This window comes from Gymnoscopelus microlampas, assembly GCF_963454915.1.
Source record: "Gymnoscopelus microlampas genome assembly, chromosome: 5".
NCBI lineage: Eukaryota > Metazoa > Chordata > Actinopteri > Myctophiformes > Myctophidae > Gymnoscopelus > Gymnoscopelus microlampas.
In genome coordinates this window covers 23,779,061-23,796,289 of record NC_139942.1, presented here as the reverse complement: position 1 = coordinate 23,796,289, position 17,229 = coordinate 23,779,061, and the positions used below count along the sequence as shown (strand labels likewise).

General features: G+C 40.3%; 1 protein-coding gene across 3 annotated transcripts; it reads left to right on the top strand.

The window, feature by feature from the left end:
- Positions 1-809: 809 nt before the first annotated feature.
- Positions 810-16,894, top strand: sppl2 (signal peptide peptidase-like 2). Of its 3 annotated transcripts, XR_014600865.1 has the most exons (16): positions 810-930; positions 2,604-2,720; positions 3,578-3,760; positions 5,448-5,537; positions 5,911-6,050; positions 6,605-6,747; positions 7,585-7,681; positions 9,180-9,296; positions 10,416-10,497; positions 10,870-10,944; positions 11,050-11,112; positions 11,289-11,388; positions 12,419-12,496; positions 13,452-13,612; positions 14,785-15,760; positions 15,825-16,894. XR_014600865.1 is itself a non-coding variant. In XM_084058560.1 (15 exons), the coding sequence occupies exons 1-15, from the start codon at positions 883-885 to the stop codon at positions 14,935-14,937; spliced, it is 1,647 nt and encodes a 548-aa protein (XP_083914686.1). In that variant the 5' UTR covers positions 810-882; the 3' UTR covers positions 14,938-16,894. The 3 variants fall into 3 exon arrangements, 1 of the variants encoding a protein (XP_083914686.1); XR_014600866.1 differs by lacking the exon at positions 15,825-16,894 and having other exon boundaries at positions 13,452-13,744; positions 14,785-14,925; XM_084058560.1 differs by having other exon boundaries at positions 14,785-16,894.
- Positions 16,895-17,229: the final 335 nt, after the last annotated feature.

Genomic DNA, 17,229 nt, shown 5'->3' with positions numbered 1-17,229 from the left:
GAGACTCCATGCTGAAGGATGAATCCTAACCAATTGAGTGACAGCATGACCTTTCCTCTACCACCAGCCACCATCAGACCACAATGGTATCTTACACTTTTCAGCCAAGAGTTACTTAGAGTTGTATTGAAGACAGAGTTCCACTCCAAGGTGTAAGGAGCAGCAGGGCCTCTAGAGGTAGCCAGCGTTGCTTTTAACTTAGACTCTAGTCTTTGTTTTGATGTGATATTTACAACTGCTATCCTATTTTGAAACATCTAAGTTGGTTGAAAACGAATCACGAGGCGTTTTTTCACTCATGTTAAATATAACCAATAGCAGATGCGCTGCAGAGAGTAGGCGGGTCTGTAGCGGAACAGCTGGTGGGCAGGGTTGCCATGTCCGCTTATTATAAGCAACGTTGGGCTTGTTTTTCTCCGAGGTAGCTTGTACATAATATTGTTGCGTTTTTTTGGGGGCTTGTTTAAAAGTGTAGTTGCTTATTTTGGCTTGTTTCCTTATGTTGTTTAAGCTAGTGGTTCTCAAACATTTATGTCAAGAACCCCAAAATCAATATGTATTTGTCTGCGGACCCCCATCTGAAAATATGTTGTACCAGGGACCCCCAATACAAGATTTGTGTTGTTAAAACGTTTAAAAAATATATTCCAAATTTTTCAAATGTTCTTCAAGCAACATTTTTTTGTGAAAATAGCAGATCTGCTATTTTCAAATAGCCATGTATCATGTTTAAAGCCAAGGGCGAAGGGCTCGCTTCTTTTGGGCTTGTTTTCATAGACCTGGTTGCTTGTTTCTCTCTCAAAACCTGGCAGCACTGGCGGGTGGGCGCACTGTGTAGTGAGCAGTGCGGTTGATGGGGAAACAACAACAAGCTAAGGCATCATGAGGGTCCCTTTAACCCTGATTTGGGCAGCTTTTCTGGTTCAAAAGGTAAGAGAGGGCACACGGTTGCCTCCACAAAGCGAGTTTGTGTTCATGCATACTGCACTCGACACGTGGTCGATGAAAACAATGTTTTTTTTTGTTTTTTTCTTTATTTTTTGGAATGATTAGCTTGCATGCTATGAGTGTGTTAGCTTGCGGAGATCACCGATAGGGCCCCGGTATCGAATACACGAACGCTCGCCCCAAAACACGCTCGCCCTGGGTCAAATCCGGCCACCTCGGAACGGTCGCCACCGTATTCCTTAACGTAACATCAGTAATAAAAAATAGGGGTGAGTGTGTTTTGGGGCGATCGTTCTGGTTACCCCGGTATCCTTAGGCATCATCAGGTTTCTGTTCACTATAAAAGTACGATTACTGTGCTGATGGTTCAGCTAAATGCTTTAATTTTGCTATTAAGCAGTGGTGTAAAGTAACTAAGTACATTTACTCAAGTACTGTACTTAAGTACAATTGAGGTTTTCTTTTACTTTCTTTAGTATTTCCAGTTTTCAGTACTTTTACTTCTACTCCACTACATCTCAGAGGCAAATATTGTACTTTTTACTCCTCTACAATTATTTGACAGCTTTAGTTACTTTGCAGATATACATTATATTATAAAACATACATTAACCACTTTAGCCCTATTTTATACCACAGGTTATTTGAAAATAGCCGATGCCAGGCGTTTTGAGCTTGTGGATCTGCTATTTTCAAACATTTTGGTACTTTAAGTATATTTTGTTGCCAATTCTTTTGTACTTTCACTCAAGTAACATTTTGAACAACAAAGTATTTTTAAATTGTGGTATTGCTACTTTTACTTAATATAAGTGGAATATCTGAGTACTTCTTCCACCACTGTTTCAAACAACCAAGTAAACTTGGTAATCATTAGCCTACTATGAGTTAGGCTGTCTTATCTGTCTTAGTGCTGTCTTATCAGGTTTATTGCAATAAAGTAGATCGTTGCTACTGTACTGTTCATGAACGATAACGTTACTCACACAACTATAGAGCTGCAGTGTCAGTGTCAGAATAAGAACTGGCCTCCTTGCTAATGGAAATGAGCCCAAAAAGCCTGTTAGAGTAACCTTTAAAACAGTAGTTCTCAAACCTTTTCATGCCAAGGACCCCTAAATTGATATGTATTTGGCCGCGGACCTCCATCTGAAAATATTTTGTGCCAAGGACCCCATACAAGATTTGTGGTGTCAAACATTTTCAAAAGAATGTAATTAATATTTTTTAAATAGCTGAGGCATATAGGGCCCTGGGGGTCCCTGGACCCCACTTTGAGAACCCTGCATCAGACCACGGACCACAATAACTCTCCATTTCTACACACTCAGAGTTACAGCCACTCCAGGGTCCATTTGGTTCCTAACTATCCATCATTTATCAGGGGAACCCCTGGAACCCGCTCAAGGAGCGCTGAGGGTCCCTGGACCCCACTTTGAGAACCACTGCTTTAAAATACACACCAGCAACAGCTAGTTTGTCATTACAGTCATAGTTAAGGACTTATTTATTTTCCTCAACAACACATTTACAACGTTGCTATGTGTTTCAGATTAAAGTTGATCTTTTAATGTTTAAAAACAACGTACAGTCTACACTTACACACATTCATGACACATTATACACATTTATGACATTTACTTTTTTTTTGACAGGTTGTGGGAGAGTATGGCATGGCCCATTTCAGTGACAAGGGCAAAAGTAAAGGAAAGGATTACTGCATATTCTTCAACTCACAATGGGCAGGTCTACCTCAGGACCTCAATAAGGCGGTAAGTGAACAGTTAGCAGCAACCTTTTGGGCAAGAATGTTCACATCAGTGATGGTCTTGTTTACATTTAATGTGGTGGTCAAAGATGAAAAATGATAGACGAGGATCAAGCATTTTATGAATTTAATAATGACCATTTTCCTTATTTTCCTATTTAATAACAATACGCACACATTGATCGTGGAGGTGCAGGTCAGGCTGGAGATATCAATTGAAGTAGAAGAATACTGCAACATGTTGATTGGTTTTAGCATTGCTTTTAAGGCTATTGATATGGGCAACTTTATCAGACTGTGAGAATTGGTATAACACACTCATCTACATTAGTTCTTAACACCAGTTCACCCCAGAGCTGCTGTCTCAGTCACCTATTGGACTGTTTGTTTACGCACTGTTTGTTTACGCATGACTATGTTGCCAATTATCACAACAAAAGTATTATAGAATTTATTTTGCAGATAATGACACAGTGATTGGACTACTTTGGTGAATGGTGTATTTATGTGTTTGTGTATACTTATGAGTGAATTGTGTACACAGTCTATGTAGGTCTGTAATGTGTTTTTTGTTTGGGGGGGGTGGGTTTGTTTGTATGTCCTTTTGTGTTATGGTATTTCATTGTATCATAATACACACAAGGACAAAGTTTAACCTCAAACCTATAGCTCTGAAGTTTATTTATCAATATAAAATGAGGTCAATGTGTCTGCAAGCTGCGGGACTTAGTTGTATTGTTAAATAAACTTAGCATCATAGCTAGCGGTGGCATTTTTCCTATTGTAGCCTACCTTTCATTAGCCTTTGTACCATTTGGCACGATTATGAATTTGTCTGTTGTTTTTTAATGCGTTCCATAGTCACGTCTCCAGATCTACGACCTGACATCATCAGTGCTGTGCTCTGCATCCGAGGTCCCTGAGGGAGGCTTCACCAATAGCATCCCTATGGTGATGAGGGGAAACTGCACCTTCTATGAGAAGGTCCGGTTGGCCCAGATTAATGGTGCCAAAGGTCTTCTCATAGTCAGCAAGGACAGGCTGGTAAGGGGGGCATCAACAAGCGATCACACCAAACTACATGTACAGGGCATGAAAATAACACCCACCAACCTGTCAAATGCCTGAAAAAATTTACCGTGGCAGCTAACGCCAATTTCACAAGTGATGAATGAATTTCCAAACGGCATATGTCTGAAATTGATTGAAGGCTGCAGCATACTCCAAACAACGTCTTTGTTTGGCCTAGGTAGGCAATAAGAACAAAACCTCATTCAGAACTTAAGCAGTGCCTTTCAGAACTTTCGTAGTTCTTGTACGTTCAAGATGTTCTAACTGGCCGAACAAAGTTATGACAGAAAGTCTTGTGTGTTTGGTCAGACACTCGATGATTTATGTTGTTTTATTTCCGCTCTCTGTCAGCAATGTACCACAGACTGTTTTGAAGAAATGTTGGCTGCGGATAATCCCTTTTGACTACAAATTTAATGTACTGTCGCTTTGCTTTTTGTATTGAGCGCAATAACGATATAACCGAGAAGATTCACACATCGTAGGCTACCCTGCAGTGCTGCAAACAGAATAAAGTAAATAAATATGTGTAAATATTTAACTTAAATCAATGTTTAGCAAATAGTAGTCAGTCTTTATAATGAAAAAACAAAGAAAAACAACAAAACAATAAATTAAACGTTTAATTGATAGTATTAATCGATATAACTGTTATCAGTTAACAATGAAATGGTTAATCATTCACATCCCTAACATACTTATTACAGTCCTAAAGACTCATCGATGGCCCTCAATGTCAAAAGGTTCGGTAATCCATGACCTTATTTGAATGTATCATTATACTATAGTATACATGGTAATTAGTTGGATATCAACATGTGTAAAGTTGGTGAAGTTTGTTTCTTGCCTGTTGAGCATTTCCGTGTAGAACACCTTCTGCTGTTCCATGATCTCTTTCATGGTCCCCATTGTGACAAAATCTTCATCATTAGTGATGTTTCTTCTGTCACTACGTGGCATGGTTACCCGCTGTTTGGGGATGAGATGAACCTGAAGAAATACTAGGGCCTTCACAGTCAGAGTGTCTTTGTCTCTGGTTCAGGCTACTTCAAGCACAGCAGATGAGTAGGCCGAGGAAGAGTGAATCCACCAAATATCCGGAATCACAGAAACCATCCACCACTGTTGTCTGCTTGTAGTCTTAGCTTGCCACTCAATTGTTGAGTAGCAATTTGAATTAAAAACTTTAAAGTCTAGTGTATAAAAATGTTGTTAAAAACAGGTTGTGGTGCCAGGAGCCCAAACAAATTCAGCTGCCAAACAGGAAACAGGAAGTGTATGGCAGTATAGACCATATTCACACGGCGGCCATATTGGAATTTAACATTGAAAGTGCCGCCACCCGGGGTGGCTACTTTCATTGACTTCATAGAAACATGGCCGCCGTGTGAATATGGTCTATAGCAGCCTACTGAGAAAGGAATCATAGGGCTTTAAATCAAATAACACACAGAAGGAAACATTTTACATTATAGCACATATTTTATACATTCTGACTATCGTTCTGCTTTCCCAATATTTCTGGACACTTGTTTTGAGCACAGATGTCCTATAAAGAATTGTCATTGTTATTGTGATATATGAATGTTGACAACATTTCTTGTGTCCACATTCTGCAGCCCTGGTATCAATGGCTATTGTTTTCTTTTTTTAATTACAGACACCACCTGCAGGGAACAAGACACAGTATGAGGAGATTGACATCCCTGTAGCACTCCTCAGCTACTCTGACATGCTGGACATAAGCAAGGTGACAAGTTGAAGAGATGCTGTCTCTCATAATACCTGTTAGCAGAACTTGCACTTTGAAGAATCAATAAATCAAGACAGAATAATTGGATAAATATGTTCTTTTTAATTAAAACTCTTTTTTTCATCAAACAATATGTTGTATATTAGTGTAACCTGAAAATTGTTGTTAAGCTTTACACATGTTGCAAATAACACATTCATTGCTGTCCCAACTTCTATTGAATTATACAGTAATGTATTAATCAATGTAATGGCCAATCAATCCAATTACAGGCTAACCAAAGTATAGTCTGTATACTTGATTATGGCATTGCACTGTGAGTGACTTCCCCAACAAGAGCCAGAGCTGTTCTGTTTCCTAACCCCTGCAGAAATTTGGGAAAGGAAGAGAGGTTGCCATGTATGCACCCAGTGAGCCTGTGTTGGACTACAACATGGTGATCATCTTTTTAATGGCAGTGGGAACAGTTGCCATAGGAGGCCAATGGGCTGGCAGCAGGGACAGCAAGAAGTAAGTTGGGAAATGAGACAGACACCCCTCTGTATGTGGTTGCTCAATGTGTTCTTGGAACGACTTGTACACAGTATCTTCCCTGCATCATGAGTACTTTGGAGTGGACTGTATTGTTTAGATTTTTGTACTGTGGCAGGCTGGACGCATTGTCATCACTTCAGGCCAAACTAGTGACCCATTACTGTTATATCCTTGTTCAGTTACAATGATGTCTAAGATTAATGTCTGACAAGATCAGTATTTATATATTAAATATCTTAGAATAAAAGTTGACAGGTAAATTCAGGCTGTGCCAGGTGGCCTCTGCTAGCAGCTATTTTGGCAGGCTGTCAGCCATCGATTAGTAGGGTTTGTTATAAAACCAAGTAAAAATGGCCTCCCTTGACGTCCATTTTGTTTTTTCTTTTGAGTAACAAGTTTGGTAACATAACAACCGTAACAGTAAGTAGCCACAGTTACCCTTTGTTCTACATGAAAGACTCTCCAAACAAACCCTTCTCACATGACCTCTGTGCTGTTTTCCTGTCACCTCACTCGCCGCCATCCTGAAGGCGGTACATGAAACACAAGCGGGATGACAGCGCAGAGAAACAGGAAGAGGAGACGGTGGACGTCACACCCATCATGATCTGCGTGTTCGTGGTCATGTGCTGCAGCATGTTGGTGCTACTCTATTTCTTCTACGACAGCTTGGGTACAGTACACACACACACACACACACACACACACACACACACACACACACACACACACACACACACACACACACACACACACACACACACACACACACACACACACACACTAGCACACTAGCACACATGTTACACGTCTCTCTGCACTCATTATTAGAGTCATTTACCATGTTTCAACCTCAAGGGTAATGTCACCTAAATTGATTTTGAGGTGGGGGCTTTGCGAAAAAAAATGAATATATATATATATATATATATATATATATATATATATATATATATATACACACACACACACACAGTATATATTTCATTTTCATTGTTTTGTAAACCAACTTTTGGGTATCTTGAAAAGGGCTATATAAATTGCATGTATTATTATTATTATGTATATAATGGATATTATGTAAAGGGATGCAGGTTCAGGTTCACCTGTGTTTGTCCAGTAATCATTTGGTTTGGCATCGGGAGAAAAAAAGCTAATGTAATGTAGCCAGTTTCATCAACTAGTCATACAAAGGTGAAACTGGTACTAATCTCCTGGTTTCCTAATACTAAGCTGATTAAAGAGGTTTTGGTATATTGTACCTTTGCGTAGTGTTAAGTGTTGTATGGACGACAAATATAAGCCAGTAAATCAGACCGACAATATGAAGACAAAAGATTAGGAACAGCGCGTAAAACGTGAATAGTTGGAATTACATAGAATAAGAACATCTGTGAGGAATAAAAACATGCTTTATTCCTTTATCACAGGCTGCGAATGTTTTCGATTATAGTGACATGGTGACAACATGCAGCAACATCCTGACCGTTTCTTTTTGTCTCATCTGTAGCCATCTGGGTAATAGGCATCTTCTGCGTGGCATCCTCGGTGGGCCTCTACAGCTGCCTCTGGCCTTTTGTCAGGAGAACGCCTTTCTGCAAGTGCAGGTGATACTCATTTGAGACTATTTTTCAGCAATTTGTCTTTGTTAGACAACACAGTGGGGAGAGACATGGAAGTTGTTGAGTAGAGAGATAGGGGATGATGTGTGACATAGTTCATTAGCTATATTTGAACAAAGGACAGGCAGAATTATCAATTGAGCCATGTGTGTGAAGCTGTAAAATGTGGTATTCATGCCATTTGTTATGAATTATGATTATGAGGTAATGCTCTACATTAACTAGACACTCATAACACGTTAATTGTCTGACCATTACCTATGTTAACAAATCTCTTCACTCTCAATACACCTGGCATGATAGGCTACCTGAGGAAGGTCTACTGTACACAAGGCATCAAGCTAGCGTAGCGTATACAGGGACGTTGCTTCATTCAATAAATTGTCTTCACATACTGTGCAAGTTGGTAGTGTGCGGGTAATCGTTTTTTTTGTTGAGACATAACCTGAGTAGAAGCTGTTACAGATGCATTATAATTATTTCATAAGCATGAAACCTACAATAAGTGCTGTTGAATTCAAGTACAATTTGGTTTACATTTATTTGATGTTACAGACCCTATAGTATCGCTCAGAGATGTTGTCGGGGTTTTTAAACTAGTGGGCCGCTGTGTCACGCGCACATGCTTACACACGTAACATGTTAGACTATTTATTATTAACCCATAATATATATCAAATTGTATTCTCAACTTGCATAATGGGGATACTTTATTATAGTGTTATACCTTGTAGACCTCCTAAATTTAGTTCATGAATCCATCAGCCACTGTTATCCAAACGTTCTCTTTGGACTGCTTCAGAAAATCTGACCTCTATGCTTACACCTAACGGTACTTAACAGGTCACACAATGGACCACTGCATGCAGCCAGTCAGGGTCATTCATTCCTATGTGAATTTGCGCTGTTGACACTTGGCAGCTTTTATAAGCTTTGGTAAGGTGTGAATGGTTGTTTTTGATCGATACGCGAGGTAAGTTGAATGCACTCGCGGGTACGCACGTGCATGTCCGTGCATATGTGCGTGTGCGGGTGCAGCTTAAACAACTAGTGGAGTGCTGCTCCAGTGCGCCCCCCCCCTCATGTGCACCCCTGTATACGCTACCGTAGCTTGATGCCTGGGTGTAAAACATGGGGTTACAAAATCGTGGGGGAAAAAAAATGAATAAAAAAAAAAAACGGGAAAGCATCCGGGTCATTTTAGATTTTAGCATTGGCTATTAAAAAATAGCAGATATACAAGCTCACAGCGCATCACTTCGCGCCACACTGCAAGCTTGTAAATCTGCTATTTTTGAACATTTTTGAAAAATCTTGAAAGTGTAAGAACTACTGATTTAGAAGGCATTTGTAAAATAGGCCTCAGGTCTTAATGGGTTAAAGCGATACATGACTAGAGTGGTATTTCATCGGGGGAAATGAAATTTGATAATACAAATATTATTCACTAGTGGGCTGAATGTCTGCAATCTTGTGACCACAGGATTCCAGAGAATAATCTGCCATACTTACACAAACGGCCTCAGATCCGCATGATGTTGCTCTCTGCCTTCTGTATCGGCGTCAGCGTTACCTGGGTGGTGTTCCGCAACGAGGATCAGTGAGTACACATAGATACACACACACACACACACACACACACACACACACACACACACACACACACACACACACACACACACACACACACACACACACACACACACACACACACACACACACACACACCAAATGTTGTCTGCTTGGCTTGCACTAAGGACGTAATCTGATTGCCTAGCCTCATAATTGGCTTTTTCTTCAGCTTTTAACCACTTAATCCCTATATACTTCGTCATACCACAAATAGATAAAATAGTCGACCTACAAGCTCACAACACGTCGCAAAGCGATGCGTTGTGAGCTTGAAGAGCTGCTATATTTACAAATAACAAAATATTTTTTGGAGGGGAGAATTTTTGCCTTAATGACGAGCCCAAAATAGGAATGCCAGGTTGAAAGTGGTCACGGAGGAGAATGTATGAAATATAATCCAGAATCCATTTGAGGTGATCCTGGTGAGTTTTTTAATTAATGGAGATCTTGAAGCACCTTTCACACTAGTCTATAGTGACAGAAATGCTGGCGTGCCACAAGACTATGCAGTGATAAGGGAGGCTGCATATTATTATCTATAATGTCACCAAATTAAAATATGTTCACATTTTTTATGTTCCACGGAGGTCTGTGGAGTTGTGAAAGGGTCCTCTGCGACCTTCTAGAGTGCGAACATGATGAGTTTTGAATACATTGTTGTACAGCATTACTACTGGGCTACTTTAGATTTAGCTTGTTATGTTTTTTTCTCGATATAAAGCCATGATAGAAGTGAATTCTTAGCTTGAAACCTTTTGTGATTATGTGGGCTCATTGTTATTGTTCAACACATATTTAATCAAGTATGTGTGGACTTTTCAACACACTTTCGTTATTGTGCATCACACTTGGATTCGGGGCAGCTTTACTATGGGGGGCAGTGACCCAATGCCCCCCCCCCGCATAGACGGCGTCTGTGCCCCTCACGTGTTGATTGCTAGATGTGCGATAGATGACATAATAGTTAATTGCTCCTGTCTGCGTGTGAGTCATGTCTTGTTACTTGATGTCAGGGAGCTTGGTTCCAGTCAGGAAGCCAGGCTGTCCTGACTAACTGTCTTGTTCCTCCATATGATGTGTCGTCCAGGTGGGCGTGGGTGTTACAGGACGCCCTGGGTATCGCCTTCTGTCTCTACATGCTCAAAACAATCAGACTGCCCACGTTTAAGGTGGGTTGATGCCATAATCTTCTCCTGCCCTAATAATGTTTGGGTGTGATGATGATAATATTTTTTTTCATGTTGACACCCAACTCCAGTTAGTTATTTTTATGGAGTGCTGTTGTTTTTATGCCGTTTTCTTGTGTGTTTGTCCTGAATAAAAAATGTGTTGGGTATGTGTTGTTTCAGGTGTTATTTCTGAGTTGATAGTTTTTTTGTCTTTTTTTAAATAAATTGCCTTCTCACCTTTTGTCTCTCCTGTATGAATAAAGTTGTTATCTTTTCATTACTGCGCCTGTGGACTTTTATCACCAGCATTTTATCATCATGCAAATTAACAAAATTATTTTTTTTCCCTCCCTCCACTCCTTCTCTGTGCAGGCTTGTACTTTACTCTTGGTGGTCCTGTTTGTCTACGACGTATTCTTTGTATTTATTACACCCCTCTTCACAAAGGTATGTTAGGATTGAGCTTTTGTCTTCACTGTAATATGATATAACAGCCCACAGTCTCTGTACTACAGGAAAAGGTCATTTCTGCCCTATTCTTTTTCTCTACAGAGTGGGGAAAGTATAATGGTGGAGGTGGCGGCTGGTCCCTCTGACTCCTCCACACATGAAAAGGTATGCTTGTTTTTAAAGTCTTGCACTCCCCCTGGGTGGGGTGTGGGGTGCACTATACGCATCATTACTCTTTGCTTAAATGTTGCTTCAGTGCAGAGGTTAAGCTGTTGAGTAGACGTAACAAGGCGTAATGAAAGATGTGGTAACACTTAATTGTTGTCTTCTCTTTGCTCCAGCTCCCTATGGTGCTTAAAGTGCCACGGTTAAACTTCTCTCCTCTCGCATTGTGTGACCGGCCCTTCTCACTCCTGGGCTTTGGGGATGTCTTGGTACCAGGTAATTAGTTTGGAATTTTGTTGCTGTCAGGCGGAAACGTTGTATCTCCATATTTAATCCTTTTATGTTTTTAAAGCCCAACAGTATTTTACACTGTGTCGTATGACAGTGTTAGCGAAAATCGATTTAGAATGTTCTTTTTGAACACTCGCCTATAATGATATGCCCAAAATACGGAATTCAAGTTGAAAGTTGTTAAATCTGTCTGTGAGCTGAATAATTATTTAACCAATGAAAAGCTTGTGGCTAAATAATAACTACACTGGATCCATTGGAACACAGGTTATTTTTTTCCATTTCCTGAAAAGTAAAGATTTTGGACATTGGACAGGTTTCTGCCTGACAGCGACGATTTACTCTGCAACTGTTTTTTTGTTTTCTTCTTCCCCAAATGAGTCATTGCCAATCCCCCCATACATGCTGTGGTCCCTGCCAGCCCCCACTGTTGTCATGGGGAGGCTGTAGACGACCACATAGCTTCTCCGATACACGTGGAGTCACCACCACGTTGATTTGTATTAGGGATGGTCCCCTCATTTCCTTATGTCAGCTTGCACTTAAGACTTTTTGGGTAGCTTCACCCATCAGCCATCAATAGTGCTGCTCAGGTGTTACCATTTTGTCTCGCCTGTGACACCAATGACTAACATCGCTCCTTAGCAGCTAATCATGTACCAGGCTCTCTATGCTGCATGTGCCATCTGCTGCTGTAATGTCAGAGAAAGGTGCCACAGTTGGCAGTGTGCTACGTGAGGTTGGCCATTGGACAAGAGCACCGCGATGCATGTGGTAGCAGTGTGAACGCAACACTTAACCACCCACACTGTGTATTGAAATATTCACACTAGTCCTATCTCAGCACAGCGATGCAGATGAGTGCCGGACTTGCTGTAATTTGACAGACCTGAGTTAAGTTCAGTTCTGTTCAATGTGCTTTATTGACAGGTTGAGGGTGACATTACCAAATATTACCAAGAAAGTCAAAGAAAGAAAGAAATGTAACTCTTGTCTTGTCTTGTTTTCCTCCTAGGTCTGTTGGTAGCTTACTGCCATAGATTTGACATTCTCATGCAGGCGTCCAGGATCTACTTTGTAGCCTGCACCATTGGTAGGTACTTGATGTGATACTCCATGAACTACTGCAGTGTCTATCTCTCACTCTTTCCCTTCCTCTGGCTCAAAACCACCTTTATTTGTTGTACCTCGACAACATTATCTGATCGATGACTCTGTGAGTTGTGTGTACCTCTTGTTCACTTGTGTTGCCTAAATTCTTAACGTATTTGTGTTCATATTGATTGTTTTATCATTGAACCAATTAATGTAGAGTGTTTATGGGCAAAACACATACTTTAGCTCCTACACTGTATATATAGGCAAAATACATATTTTAGCTCCTACACTGTATAATATGAACAATTATTTTCTCTTTTTGGGGGGGCTTTTTATGCCTCTATTGTTGATAGGACAGTAGGCTGACAGGAAATGGGGAGAGAAAGATGGGCGGGGGGGTGACACGCAGCTATGGCGGGACTAGAACCCACGACACGCTGTCAGGCTACATTGTAGTCTAGGTGCCCGGACCGCTACACCAGCGGTCTGGGCCATATATGAACAATTCTAACAACACATCTCCACATTGAGAACCTCAACAGTGGTTGAGAATGTGAGGTTACCGATCTGTGAGTTTAAGCTCATTCTATGATTACATTTGTAGGGATGCCGATAATGGAATTTTCAATATTGATTATTGTACAAGAAAATATCTTTTGTTGTAATTTTCCATCCTGTGGTGCAGAGATAACAGCTTAATCGATAGCCTACTTAGTTTAATGCGCAAAGAAAGCCCTTCACATAGCATAGTAGATAAAGCTACCATAGAAGATATTCCAAACTAACTGTTGGTCACTGAAAATTGCAATTATCCCAATTATTATTGTACAAAATTATCAATATGGAAGAGGAAATCTAATAGTTAGATAATATCGATTAGAGCCATTGCATATAAATGACCCAGGTTTTCCCCTCACCCTGTACATCCTTCTCTGTGTCTTTCCTTCTAGCCTATGGCATCGGCCTGTTGATCACCTTCGTGGCGCTGGCTCTGATGCAGAAGGGACAGCCAGCTCTGTTGTACCTGGTACCCTGCACTTTGCTCACCAGCCTGGCAGTGGCGCTCTGGCGCAGGGAGTTGCCCCAGTTCTGGACTGGAAGTGGATTTGTGGTGAATACCAGTTTGATATGAGTGACCTACTACCGCGGAAAACAAAAAGACTCCAAAAAACAAAAACAAAAAAAAGTCGACGTCAAAAATTTCTAGTGTTTTAAAAAAACACGCTGTAAAGTAGAATTTCAAGTTGAGTAACGCCTTCAGATGATTCCATCCATTCCAACCATCTCTTTCTGTTTTTCTTGCCCCCCCCCTCACCCAAACCCACACCCCTATCTTCATCACTGTTCCGCTCTAGTCTGAGGGCGCTGAGGGCTCAGCATTCTGTGGCCCAATCTCAATGTCTGCACTCACAAGCTTTGATGCACACTCAGGACTCCCCCTGTAAAACGACAGGTGCATGAGGGCTCTCTCAGAGACTTTTTGCACTCTACATAAGCCTATTTTGCTGCAGGCTTTGCTTGAGGCAATTAAATTATGTATCGAACATAAGCCTCACTTTATCAATATGGTTGATGGCAACAACTGACGTCAAGGTAATGTGAAGTCGCAAATTCTTGTACCGCTCTTCATATTTATTAGATTTTGAGCCCTTGCATCCTCTTGCACTCATGCATTTATGCTAAACACGCAGGTGACATTAATTCAAGTCTGTGAGGATTCAGTGCTCAGGTCAGTCATAAGGTGGACATTGAGATTGGCCCTGTGGTCACTGCAGGTATCCTATCTGGGCTTCCTTTTTGCCTCTACCTTCTGCTCTACCACAATTTAAGCATTATGAAGATAAGGTCCCTTTTTAATTGTACTTTTTAAATGTACATTTATTTTTATAAGAATAGGCCATTGGTTTCATTTTCTTTTTGGTACACACATCAACACTGGCTGACTAGTATAGTCCTTGTGAATATTAGTCGACTATTTGGTGGTAGTTATGATGATAGACATCTCTTAGAGATTATAGATTTTCTTTGTGATGCTTAATTTGCCATTGTGTATTGTCTCTTAGGATTCCTGTGGCACTGTAGAGTAATACCCTCTGACAGGCAACATGTTGATTTATAAAATCTAGACCTAATGAAGGCCAACCAAGCCATATTTGCAGGCAGAAGAATAACTGTAAAAGAAAAATTCCACTTTGTCCTGTCTTTATGTCCTTTTTCGTTCTCAGTTGTCATGCTCTTGGACTTCAGTTATCTCAGCTCAATTAACATTTTTGTCCCTTGCAGCCTCCTCCCATAGTGCTCGCACCAATCAACTGTACAAAAACTCCAACCCCGCCCACGGAGGACCCCCAGGCCCCCTCCCAGAGCGAGGGCCCTCCCCCATACTCACCTCAGGAAACACCCCCTGCTGAAAAAGAGGAAAACAAAGCTGAATAGAAAGGACTTGTAGTATGGCATTTTCTAATACATTTCATGTTTTATTTGTATTTTTTTTCCTACGTACTATTTCAATCCAACTTGTAATGGTTCGTGGCGGACCTCTTAAGTACAGACATTTTAGTCTTGCACTTGGTGCAAAAAGAAAAGCAGAGGGTACATCCACATTCCCGGTGTCAAGGAATTGGATGGTATCGGGAGATGTTGGGAGACATAATTTCTATGGAATCAATGAGCACAACAAATACACACAGCAGCCCCCTGATACTTTCATATACACACACCTGTACCACCTGAAAAGGGAATACAATAAAAGTCTGGCTCACAAGAATTTAATCACATTGGCTTTTAACAAGTTAGAAAGATGCGGGTAGAGACGGATTGCCTCACACTCCTCAGTGTGTCCATGTTTCTGTTCTAGCGCATGTGCAGTCCGCTTATTTGTACATACATGAAGTACAGTACGCACCGTCATAAATCTTGAGGCATACAAATGTTTGCACTGACATGAACTGGTGACAAAATCGTGGCTACGTGGACGCAACAAATAGAATTTGACCTGTACTGGTTTTTACTTATGTAAAAAGCACAACACCCATGTTACCATGAAGGAAAATGTCTCATTAGAAGTTATGGAAGAAGTTAGTTTTGACTCTTTGCTTCTGTTTGCACCCATTATCAACCACAGCAGTGCCATGTCACACAGGGATGACAGCTTAATTAACCACTTAACCTTATGCTTTGTTGAGCGGAGTCCCTCAGGGCTCTATAGTAGTGACTCTGTTTTCACTCTACATTAATATCTTCGCTGAAAACTCAACGTGTCGCAACGCAACACGTGAGCTTGTAGATCTATTTTCTGCAAAGATTTTCCCCAGAATACGGAGGCTTGGGTTTAAGTGGTTAAAGAGTTTCACACTTTTTCAAATGTGGTGCTCTCGTGGTTATTTGACTGAGCCAAAGGTATCAGATAAGATGTTTTTGTTACTTTTATTGAGTGTTTGTTTGCATTTTTCTTTGCAACATACATTATCTTACCTTTGGATTTCTTTATTTTTGTTGTTTATTTTGCATGCTATGATTTGGGGATTTGGCCTCTAAAATAGTGTATTCTATAGTGGATGGATACTGTTGTATGGTAATGGTGGAGCAACAGCTATTTTGTGTTTTCCGGTATATTTTCATTTATGCATAATGTCTTAAGAAATGTTTTTGGCCTTACTGTGCCGATGGGTTGGAGATAGAATGTGTCTTTTACTTTATGAAACACAAGTACTGTACTCCAAACAACAGTGTGCAGCTTCACTCATGAGCTGATGAGTGAGTGATTGTTTGATATATCTCACAGCCAACAGAGTAATTACTTTATATTCAGCGTTTGCACAACATTTTGGACGGGGCTTATATTAAGACTTATGTTTGTTTATACTTGTCTTATATATGTATGTACCCATAAGATTTGGGAAAAAAATAATTGATGGTATGAATAGTATTTTTCTCCTCACACTTTGGTTTTGTCTTTGTCCATTGTTTTATCAAAGATCATCTCCAACACAGCGCAATAGAAACTTCATGCTCTGTACTGTAGCTAAACGGAAGTTGTTTTTCATTCTTGTTATAATGCCTACTATAAAAAATGGTCAAGGGTGAAAGTAAAGTAATGTTAGGAGGTGAACAAAGTGTTTCCGGGAGATGCATAATTTATACTTGAATGCGAGCCAGTGTCGCACACTGAAAATAGCCGTTCTACAAGCTCACAACGCTTTGCAGCGTGACATGTTGTGAGCTTTAAATCAGCTATTTTCAGTGCAAGAAACCACACGCATCCTAGTATAAATCAGGCTTCAGTGCCCTTGCTTATTCAGGACTAAGATTATTCACCAGTTAAGTTTGATGTCACCAAGTGGTTTTTAATACCTCAGTTGAGGACAACATAATAAAGAAACAATGTATTTGATATTATGTTTTGTCTATTTACTGTGTATTGCACAAAATGGGGGAAGAATCTTTTAAACTTTCTCCTGCAATAGTAGCTCAAGAGGCATCTTTCAGGCAGTTCATCCAATGTATCGTTTCAGTTTTTCTCAATTGCACGGATGCATTTTTTAAAAAACTTGCTTATAAGATGGTACCATTTCTGTCCACTCGTCTGTCTTAGAGGAGGGCTGTGGACAGTGATGCAAAGTAACTAAGTACATTTACTCAAGTACTGTACTACAGTACAATTTTGAGGTATTATTTTACTTTACTGGAGTATTTACTATTTTAAATACTTTTACTTCTACTCCACTA

Bases quoted from the DNA above. Each gene is read 5' to 3' on its own strand.
- sppl2 (XM_084058560.1), top strand. From the start codon at position 883: ATGAGGGTCCCTTTAACCCTGATTTGGGCAGCTTTTCTGGTTCAAAAG. The intron at 7,682-9,179 runs GTGATACTCATT...TTGTGACCACAG, and splicing joins ACGCCTTTCTGCAAGTGCAG to GATTCCAGAGAATAATCTGC. The intron at 12,497-13,451 runs GTAGGTACTTGA...CTTTCCTTCTAG, and splicing joins CTTTGTAGCCTGCACCATTG to CCTATGGCATCGGCCTGTTG.